Here is an 11427-nt window from a genome sequence, read left to right on the forward strand (position 1 = left end):
ATATACAACAGTACTACTTGATATTGTCAAATAAAGAGGAGAAATGAAAATTACGAGTATCAGTTCGAATTGTTTCTGAGCTTTTTGTGACGATAGGTATTGATTTAATCAACTGAATGTGTAGTATCATTTTAACACAAAATTAGCTACTCTGATGGCGGGTTTGGTGGGTCGCCGGATTCCCAATCGTAAGTCTCGGCTTCAATTCGCTGCTGGGTCTTAATGTTCCTTTTTACATTTCTAACTGGGTTTCGAATTTAGATTTATTCCGTACTTACGTAGGTCCTATTCGGAAACTAACTCTACCGCATCACACGTTTTATTGCTAAGTGAAAGGGTAGTGAGCATCACATATGTCTTTAATCAAAGCGTCTTATTAATTAACATCATATCTCTGAGATATCAATATCTCATCCAATTTGAAAATCGCGCGGTATGTTTCCTAGTCAGCTATTTCTATGTTTTTGCTTTTGATAACTAACTTATAACAAGATGAACCGTTTTAGACTCAACATCATTCTATAGTTTTATTCATTAACGAAACATCGTTTATCACAATTGGAGGTTATAAAAGGTCTAATGGTGAGAATACAGGTTTTGACAACTTTTTGACGTAAACTCATATTAGACGGTTGTTTATAGCACTCATTCCGGAGTTCTATTACAAACGTTTGGTAATCAAAAGGCTTGAACTTTGAGGTAGATGCGCTCTAAGTTTTTGGGGCGCTGTCTTTCCTTGTCTATAAACAACAGTAACCTTAACGAAATCGTACGCCCGCAAATGTTAGTCTGAGATATAAAATGTCTAAAGAAAACGAGATTCCATACGTATATGCATCTCTCAACTTTGTTGTGACTATGTGACCTCTCCGACCACCCGTCGCTGGGTGCGCACTTCAAAGCCATTGATTCATTTATACCACAATATATCAAAAGTGGCCTGGTCGAAAAGTGGGATTATAACATAAGCAAAGAGTCATGCTACATTGAGACTAAAATTGCTGCAGATCGTATCAAAGCTGACATAAGGTTCGGCGGAACGCCCAACTGTGAACTTGAAACCACGTTTTTTTACTTTACCAATTGTCCTGACAACCTTTTGTATTAACAATGCATATATAAAGCAAAAATACGCTCACGCGTAACCGTAACATAATAGCATAAAGGGTCCACGCACTTATTGTGAGGTGAGAATATCGCCTCTCAAGAAAAAGCCAGTAAACGATAAAAATGATTCAGACCAAAAATGGGTTCAGTGATTTTTGACGATTAGCGTTAACTTTTATTGTGTGCATTATTCATTCAGGTCGCATGAAAAAGGCCAGTTTTACAATGATCCTATAGTAGTTTTACTGAGAGTTGCCCGCCACTCTGAAAGCTCTTACAACACGCAGACCATTCCCACAGAGGTGTTTAGCTACCAAATGCAACATGTGGAAGCCATGTATCCCTTACCTGTTGCTGTAGAGACATCTCGTTCTACAGCTCGAGATACAAAAGCAACAACTTGAGGAAACAACGGGTACCTCCGAATTCTAAAAGATAGGTTGCACCATAAGGACAATTTGTTAGCGTCAGGAATGAATCCCTGCCTAGGACGACTTTATTACAGTGTTGTATGATGGGGGCTGATCGTTTATAAGTATGGGATGAAATCCCGGAGTGGCCGACTGCGTGTAATCCGGCGACAGGACGACGTTCGTCTGCGGCAGATACATTTCACCGACATCCGCCTGCGGATTCACGTGAATGGTTGTTGTATGCGTAGGACCATTTGGTATTACTGAACCTAGAGTGGCAAACAATAGGAACAGAACGAAACACATAAAAAACACGCCTACGTAGGCAACAAACCTATATACACTACGGGGGAGGCTCGACGAAATGTAACAGCACAATGATTACGTGAAGCTTAATTTTGTTACACAATGATAGACTGCCATATCCGAGTGAAACTAATAATGTATATATGGTGAAAAACTTTCGGCCGATTGACCCTGTACACACGCAAGGTTTCGAGCATGGGCAGGCACATCCTGCGAGAACTGCGTAAACTCCGACATAACCTCCAAAATTTCCAGTACTTCAACACATTATTGACCTCTTATATTTCCGAATTTTAATCTAAACCCAGTCTTTCATACTTACCTTTTGAAAGCTTGGTCGTGAAGCATAAAGCGTACAAGCCCATCAGTGCCACGACGATAAAAAGCGCGTAAGCAATTGTTACGAGCACTTGCAACTTCATGATCCAGCCGACGACGAAGCACACCAAAGCGACCCCAAACAGTACGGTGGAGCCGCTTAACTTTTGTGCCCAAGAGGAGCCTGGCATCGTGTGTACGTGGGGTATTACAAGGACATCCAGTTTAAGGCGTAGAGAAACGGTCAGACGCTCGTTAGGTAGGTTAGGAGCGAGAACCTTAGCATAAGAGGTCCTAGCAACCTGAATGAATTACCATCGCCGAATTACATCGTTTGGAACTTAATGTGGTCAACTCAATTTGAGCTCTGACGCCGATTCTGTCTGAAACGCATACGAATCAAAATTCTGTATTATACGACTCAAGTCTTTTTCAAGGTTGAGGTGGTAACCTATCTGTGATTAAAACAGCAAGAGGTACGAGTTTGTTTTGAGTACAGGTGACATTATGTCAAATATCTCGGCACATGTCTACGCTTGTAAAACCATTGTAATCCGGTTATAGTGTATGGAAGCGAGAGTTTAAAGAATACTTGACGGCCACACAGTCTTCTTTGTATTTGATATTTGTATGTTAAACCAGTGACGCATACATTTTATGTAGCCGATATACTTTTTATACAGCGTATTATAAGCCCAGCAAGATCAAGCTTATGTGTTTTGTTTCATCTAATAATAACATAATCAACAGGTCATTCATTGAAGCCAGTTCCTTGAAGTTAGATGTTCTAGCCCCGAGCAAAACAACAGCTTTAATCGACAGAAAAAGGAAAAAAAAAGTACACGTTTGCTGTTTCTGTAGCTGTGGTCAATTCTGGAAATATGAGGTCGTCCCCAGCTACAAATACGATCTTTGTACAAATACGAATACTACCATTATCTGCGGAACGGCATCTCAGAAGACGAAGTACAACATCTGCGATGCAATTTTTGTCTAGATAAACTTCAGTTGTGTTGATCAACACCAAGTTCCTACTTGCCAAATTTACCCATCCGCCAACCTAAAATACTTTCCAGTGTTTTGAGTGACACAAAGCCAATGATTCGTCCGTTTGTGAAGTTATCGTAAGTCGAATGTTCCTATACTGAAAATTACGGCCATTACCGATCACGGCACAGCCATAGCACCATAGCACCATAACACCATAGCACGGATTGTCAGTATCAGATAAACAATGTCGCTATGAAAATTTAACGATTAATCCGTCTGTCGTGACGGATTTCGTCTGATTAAATGTAACCAAGCCCAAGAGCATGTAGTCTGGATTACCCCATAAGCATCGATGTCTGTTTAAGCTGCGCCATCCAAGGTGCTATGCAATTCACTGCCGTTCTTTAGGCACCTACCCAGTTTCCACTGTAATACTATATTTGGCAAAGCATTATAAAAATTGCAAAAACTATTTAAGTTTGTCAAAAACATGAAAAAAGAATATTAGTTGGTGAATACCTACGCTCGGAGCTGCTTCTTTACTCTGATATACTCATTGACAAGCAAAAACATTACTGAACGGGCATACCGTGCTCACCACGCAATACATATATGTGACCTTCGAAGACGTGAGACACAAGGAAAAATTCTGTCAAAAAACGAAGCCTTATAGCTGCGCCTGTAAAAATTCTCATTAAGTTATCGCCGTTCTGCCGAGGTTATAGCAACATGCTTGGTGATCCAGCAAGCTCTAGTAATCTTATGACATGGGCAAATATATCAGTAATAATTACAGAGCGATACGAACTCACGTCCGCATTACAGCTGGCCTAAAAGCTGGACAAACAAACGGCACGCGTGTCATTAGTAGCGTTTGAAATGAGACGCTTTTTTAGATACAGGCAAATGACGTCAATCTACGAATTGTGCAAATGCCGCTGTCCAGCGCGTTAGTCAGACCTGGCCTGCTACCTTTCAGTTCCAATCAGTATAGGTGCTCGATCTGGCCAGCTCTAGAGGCTTCTAAAGTAACCTTTACTATAAAATTGAACACCTACTAACAAATGAGAGCATTGGTATTATTATTTAGTGAGAGATGATCGCCTGTTTACTGATGAACTAGGAAAAGATACGTGGGGAAAACGCAGCTACGTATTGTAAGTCAAGTAAAAATCATCGTAGAATCATTACTAAGTATTTTATTTGCATCATTCTGTTGTTGCATGCTTTGAGTTCTTAACAAGCGTTTTTTGTGGAAACTAAATCGCCTCTACGTATAAATTCCCAAGACAGATATCTCGGCAGGGCAAAGTATCTCTTTTACTACGAGAAAGAATGAGATGTTCATGCATCTCTCTGTCTTGATTACAAAGTAAATATGACCATTCTATCATCATGTCTGTGGAGTAGTACCGGTACAGATGGCAAACAAACAAGCAGATAGTAATCAAAGGAGCATGATTCCATCAAATAGCAAAATCGTTTCATCTACGGATGTCGCACCTTTTTTTTTTTTGTTTAGGTTAGAACCTGTCAACTCTGAAACAGCCGATTTCAGCCCTGCCACTGAATCCTTCTAGCCAGTCATCGATAGATCAACCTGGCTGTTCGTAGAAAATCTCTCGTAATATGCAAATCTATACTGCAATCGAACTAAGGACAGCAAATTCTCCGAAACATGACAGGGCGTAAAGCCAACGTTTAACTATTGTTACTTTATCGCTATCGCAGCTATTTTTTCTAGCTTCTGCTAGCGCTATCTTTGGAAGCCGTCGACGTCTGCGGTCCCATGATACAGATGGCACTGTAGGTAAAAATGCGACCAACTCAAGGTATTAGCAAACAAGGACAGGAGCGAGTAAAAAGCCTTTTGCAAGACACGGATCGCTAACACAGAAATCTAGCTTTTCATAAGCTAACAAATTAAACTCACTTGTTTCTTAAAGCATCTAGAAATCTGCCGCTATTAGTGATTATGTCACAGGTATAATGTATACCCATCGAGCGATTCAGCGCATCCATTTTACTAGAAACCGCCAAACTTCTCCCGGAAGTTCTCTTAAAAGGTTAATCAGCGTTGTCACAGTGGTCATAGTTGTAGTTCCACATCGCTAACGACACCTGTCTCTTGATCGAAGTGCTAACCGTAATCTTTCAGAGCAGCTCTGAGTACCAGCTGCGATGGCATGGTATGAACATTGGAGAACGCATTTAAAAGGTCGACGTCATAAACAGTTACAGAATCGCTTACGAAGGCTGTGACTGAGCGATAGCATTAGCAGTAATAACAATGGCGGCGGCGGCAGCGGCAGGAGTACCGATAGGGAGAGGCCAGACCGTCACGATGGAATCTTGCCACGGTACGCGGCTTGAGGTCGAGATAGTGGCGAACGGCAGGCGGCTGCGATGTGACGATCGTGGCAGTACTGGCGCCAGAAACAACTACCCGCGCTGAGCCGTCGGTTGAACAGCAAAACACCAACATCACCAACCGTAGGGCCATTGGCAGGGTACACAGCAATGGACAGTGCGTAACCGAGCAGCCCGCACCGTGAAAGGGGCAAGGGAGCGGCTGTCGACAGACGACAGCGTCGTTCTGCCATCACTGTCACTGTTATTGTTTGCAGGCGACAGTCTTTTCTAGGGAGAGTTTGGGTGGGCGCCGGCTGGCGGACATGTAGCAGGCACGCGTGCATGCGCACTCTTAGGATAACGAAGTTCTGCAGCGGCTAGGGGTGCCTAAAACGATAATAACATTAATATCATCAACAACGAAAACAATGACAACGATTCGGGCTTCGACAATGTTCGCGATCGAGTCGCGATAAAACGGAACGCGTGCGCGACTTAATCTGATAGGACTGGAACCATCTTCTCTGTAATTACTGATAACGGTGATAAATATCATTCGGTTTGCCTGCCCATCAACGTAATCGGTGTCGATGGCGATGACGTCATCGATGCGCTAGCAGCGCGTGACGTTAGCGTCCAACTCATCAGACATTGTCATCGCTTTGCTGGAACTTGAGCCGGATTTTCGCTGTGTTATTGCATACGTGGCAGTATACTTGGTTCACTATATAAACATAGCACTCTGGGGCCAGACGAGTGACTGAATCGTTTACAGTTGATAGCAGTAGTGATCTCCTAGCGATTACGCTTATGGAACTGTGAATGGTATGGAACGGGTATGACTATTTGTACGTTTCAACTTTTCGGAGCAATCCGAACGAACGGGCCTCTAGATGAACTTCGTTTGCCGACCAGTCTGCAGCGATATATAATCGATCGTTGTATCACTTATCGAAATTAAACCATATATAGTACGGACGATAGCTATCATCAATCAATATATACACAAGTGAACTATCCAGTATTAGGGCAGGTGCGAAGGCAACCCCTTGCACAATCGGAACAGCAATTCGCTTGGGGGAATACGTATAAATCAATCGAATATCTATGCATCGTATGTGTAGTACTTGCACATAACGGCTGTACACAGCAGGTCGAAATACAAATAAGTTTAAAATTAACTTATTGATCACAGCTTTCCAAGCGGCCACCAATCCATAGACCCATAGTTCTTTATGGTATAGCCGCAGCACATACTATGGGTTTCGCGCGGTTCGGTCATTACAGGGTTTGGACGATGAAAAAAAATGATAGTATATGAGAGTTTGTGAAGCGCTATAGGAGCAATGATCGAGATGGTACCCGCTACAAAGATATCACTATCAATTCTCATAGAAAATTATTGTTCTGATATTGTACTACGTTAGCTCACGATCGTGTTTTTGTTTGCAGCTCACAGGGGAAGTAGCATTTGTCTACCGACCACTCAAAGCTTCTGTCTCATACTGGACAGCTGTTTCTCGCAGCGAGCAAAACTCAGCATAAGCGCGTGCTAACAAGAACAAGAGGACAAATACCGAGTGCTTGTAACGAGATTTGATTGTGTTATGGTATAAGTACTTAAACTAATAAAGTTCTTAAGCTATCAGGGTGTATCTGTTGTAGCGTAAGTTAAAGGTGTGTCATACACCATCAGTTAAGCAAAAATAACACAAGCCGTCACTATTCTTATTTAGTGCGTGAGCATACAATATAATAGCAGACTAAAATCATTCGAGTCGGCTTGGGGCACGTCAACGTCTCAGGCAAGGAACGGACTTTATTGTCGACCAGACGGGCGGACATTATCAACCGTAACACACACACAGACACACAGACACACACACTGAAGATACACTGAGCTGTGTTTGACAAGTTACAATTTCAACATGGCACTATAGCGTTAACAAACTACGTATACCAATTCTACATTATCTAACTTGTGTTTCCATTTGAGAGAGGCAATTTATTTAGCTTTCTAATAGAAGATTCTTCTTCTATTAGAAAGCTAAATAAGACACTTTTTTCTATCAGTTTTGAAGTAAAGACACTCATATAAATGGCGCCTTCATATGGTATATGCCACTTAAGAAATCTTGTCCAGTTAAAAACCTAAGGATTAGATTTACGTTTCCGCCTAACACGTTTCTTTATGTATATAGCCATAGATGAAGCTTATCCAAAATCATTACTGCTGAAATCTCCAAGTCATCACTGTGGTCTAGTAAGCAATTGACTGTATGGACACTTACTGCGGCACATTAGCTGCTGTTTCATGTGAGCAACAGCCACATGTCTATCTCCATTGTGACCTGGTCGGATAATTTCATATATCTAAATTTGCGTGTTAGCTAGACATAACTTGACCTCCTCAAATCCAGTCGACACATTAATGATTTTTCGCAAATTACATATTTATAACAGGACGTTGTACGAAGAGGTCAGGCTAAATGTTTGCTTGTCATTACCTCCACATACGATCCGTTTGTGGTCAACTTACATATGAAACGATCGAGAACTAATGGCCAAAGTAATCCAGAAAAGATGCAGAGTTTTTCTCCAACATATACATTGAATATTAGATTTTTTATCCACTGGCTAGCGGTATAATGCTGACACTTATTTTAATGTAACACTGAAATCGGCGCTGTAAAAGTGGTATAGATGTAAACATACTACAATACAATTAGTTTGGTCGCTTGCCACAGATGGCGCCACAGGCGAAGCAGAAGTGCTTTGGTCAGGACACACGGTCAGTCGTTAAGCAGTTGAATCCAAACACGTCTACAGGAGGACGCCAGCTTCGGATTCATACGGTAGAGATATTTGCGGTATGCATCTTCATCTCGATTCTATGCGTTTCTCCCGAGGCAAGTACATGACAAAACCCCTTTGGAAGTTGGCTCGGATGACACTGCCGAAGTTGTAAGATTATACGTACAGATCGGCCATAAATGAACTAGCCATCTGACTATTTCCGCCAATAAAATAGGTCGCATTTCTAGAGCACGGCGCCTGACGTCCACTTGATCTGAGATCATTCGAAGGCACCAGATAGTAGCGAAAGTCGACTTCTGAAAGACTGTATGAACGGGATAGCATGAAAATATCTAAAAAAAATTACGAAAAACAGACAGAGTTCTCTATAGAATGAGCATCTTTCATAGTAAGAATTGGTTAGTTTTAGTAATATTGCCGTTTTTAATTTTTATTGGCTACTGCCAATGAAATAGGCCGAGAAAATAGGCTTTTTGCAACAGTTACGTAAAAATACAAATAGTTCTTCTTTAGGTAATATTTTCTCTAGTTAGTTTTTTGCTTTTTGTGATTTAACTTATTCGTTAAAGTTTTGATTTGTCTGCGTGCCAAAGAACGGATGTGTGGTGAGTTAATAGTTTTCAACTTCAATTAGCTGTTCGTTAAATATGTCAAAGGACTACGGATTGAAGATTGAAACTTTCGCTTGTCATTACAAAACATACCTTGGCCATCCCCCCCCCCCATATCTAAAGGTTCGCCTAATTATTTGTTAATACCTGTACTACAAGACCTGTGACACAAACGACAATGTATAAAGCCAGTAAAAGAAGCTTTCTGGTGAAAAGTGGTGTCCTCCAAGAAAATGCACTGTATAATTCCTACTATAAACACAAATAGCTTACTACCTCCTAAATGTCAGGAAAAGTACTGACCTGTCTTGCTTTTCGAACGTTCAGAGGGACATTTGATCGTAAAATCTTGAAATACGTTTGAGTTCATGACAACACATGTCTTGTGAGCATAGCTCGTACGTGATATACTAGATTTTTAGGTAGCGTAGCGGACGTGGACGGTAATAAAATGATTTTGGTAAAATCGGACTCTTGTGGATATGGATGTCAATATGCCTAATAATAGAAGTTCTGAAAAAGGACGGATCGTTTTCGTAATTAAATGATTTCTCATTCACTTTCACAGACACCCGGCGAAAAAGGATCGGCAGCCGAACACAAAATAGAATAAACATTAAAGTATTTTTTAAACGCAATACCCACCAATCGAAAACACGTTGCGTATCCGTTAGAAATTAATACAACGCCGTTTATTTTTCGCCTATGTACATTTTGGTATTTGCTGTGCGGCCGGCTGGCTAATGTCACGCGGTGTCTGTTAATGCTAGAGAAATAAGTTACACGAGATAGCAGAACCTTATATTCGCACGATAATCGATTGCTAAATATCTATCATTATACATATTATATTCTATAGGTCTGCGAGTGAAAAAGCGTTCTTTGTCGGCCAATTTCAAAGCGGTTTATCTACAGAATCAGGAAAAACACCTACCGTTCTAGAACGCTTTCTCAATAAATTGACTTTAAGGCAACGTCTATTGCTCACTGGGCTAACATTGTTCCAGACTAAGGTTTTTGATTTAGCAAGATCCATCTTAAGCAGGTCGATCGTGATGATATGAGCATCGAAGTGGCCCAAATTACTTGACAGACATCTAAGTTCGTTAGGAGTAATCATAAGAAGCGGCGTTTGAGTAGCCCGTATAGCCAGGCAAATAACCCATTGAACCTACGGACGGGTACGATCCCATAACAGGGTTTACTGATTGTGCATAGATCGAATACAGCGAATCCTTCAAATTCGCCTTGCTATCCTGGGACGATATCGGGCCAGTTGACGACTGCGCGTATAGAGAATAGAGAGAGTCCCTCCGCTGGTTCTTGTTGTCCTGCGCTGAAATAGAGGGGTTGGTAGATGAGTGAACCGGTGGAGGCGACAGTGATGACTCCTTAATATCATCCGAAGACGAGTAGGTTGACTCTGGAGATCGCATCGATGAGCTGTTGAGCTGGCTTCCGATGTAGTTCATGTATGGCAATGTAAACGGATTGTAGGGACTGTTTTGGATCTGCGACATGACGTCCTGTTGCTTCGAGCCCATGCCGGTGATGTCGTTAGCATTAGGGAAGCCGGCTTGATTATTATTGTTGGCGCTGCTGTGGTTGCCGTTAAGCTGACCTGGCATATGCGGCGCGCCGACGCCAATAGGAGGGCTTACCGAAGCCGCTGGTTTTGGCTTGCGACGAGGACGATATTTGTATTCAGGATGATCACGCATATGCTGCTCGCGCAGCCGTTTGGCTTCATCAATAAATGGTCTCTTCTGCTCTTCGCTCAGAGCCTTCCATTCGGAACCAAGACGTCGTGAAATTTCGCTATTGTGCATCTTCGGGTTTTCCAGAGCAATTTTACGTCGCTGGGCACGTGACCACACCATAAAGGCGTTCATCGGACGTCGAATGTGGTCTGGACCTCGGCGTGATGAACCAACAAATTGGCTTTGAGGATTCACCGAAGGGGAAGAAGCACTCGAAGTGACACTTGAGTTGATGTTATCTGGAGATGAGGGTGCACTATCGTCAGAAACGTCGTAGGCGAGGGGCGATGCTGCTACAGACGAAAGCTGCTCCTGTGTTGACGACTGAATTGAGCCACCAGGGAAGGCCATGGCTCCATTGCTATTTAGGGCATGGCCGTTACTGGAGTCATTGCTTGAGTTGTTGTTTTGCTGGTTGAACGCCTGTTGATTGAGCTGTTGCTGGTACCCTGCCATCTGTCCCATATGAGACATCTGGCTGGCCATTAGGTGACCCATCTGCATTGAACCCATGAGACCCATGGGCCCCATTTGCATCGGGGACATCATCATTTTAACCTGACGTTAGGCGATCGAGGTAAAAGACGGCGTAACAATCAATATCTAGTCCACACAGAAAATGCCGCTTAGTGATCACTTAACGCAGCTTCACCTATGAGTCTTCTTACGCTGTTGTCCTTCGCGTTGTCCACCGATTGTGCGGACCTCGTTAAGTTTGTTGTCGCTTAGTCAGTAGGTTAGGTGGGTGACAAG

At 42.3% G+C, this 11427-nt stretch overlaps 1 protein-coding gene and 1 long non-coding RNA gene across 4 annotated transcripts in view; one reads left to right on the top strand and one right to left on the bottom strand.

Annotated features, from left to right (window-relative positions):
• The window catches only part of LOC111264464 (uncharacterized), an 18119-nt gene extending 10988 nt beyond the window's left edge, over positions 1-7131 (top strand). The window contains exons 1-2 of one of the 2 annotated variants that reach the window (XR_002682879.1): positions 5388-6311; positions 6939-7131. This is a non-coding gene — a long non-coding RNA (uncharacterized LOC111264464). Of the gene's footprint in view, positions 1-5387; positions 6312-6938 lie in introns of those variants that run through there. The other variant, XR_015312702.1, reaches the window with a different exon arrangement.
• On the bottom strand, positions 501-11427 carry LOC111264461 (uncharacterized). 2 transcript variants are annotated; one of them, XM_022840397.2, is made up of 3 exons: positions 8026-11427; positions 2149-2523; positions 501-1789 (listed from the first exon to the last, which is right to left on the bottom strand). In XM_022840397.2, the coding sequence occupies exon 1, from the start codon at positions 11224-11226 to the stop codon at positions 10021-10023; it is 1206 nt and encodes a 401-aa protein (XP_022696132.1). In that variant the 5' UTR covers positions 11227-11427; the 3' UTR covers positions 501-1789; positions 2149-2523; positions 8026-10020. The 2 variants fall into 2 exon arrangements, with proteins under 2 accessions (XP_022696132.1, XP_022696131.1); XM_022840396.2 differs by having other exon boundaries at positions 2149-2527.

Source organism: Varroa jacobsoni, unplaced genomic scaffold (genome assembly GCF_002532875.2).
Source record: "Varroa jacobsoni isolate VJ856 unplaced genomic scaffold, vjacob_1.0 scaffold_859, whole genome shotgun sequence".
NCBI classification, from domain to species: Eukaryota; Metazoa; Arthropoda; class Arachnida; order Mesostigmata; family Varroidae; genus Varroa; species Varroa jacobsoni.

Excerpts from the sequence above, each read along its gene's own strand:
- LOC111264461 (XM_022840397.2), bottom strand. The coding sequence starts at position 11,226 with ATGATGATGTCCCCGATGCAAATGGGGCCCATGGGTCTCATGGGTTCA.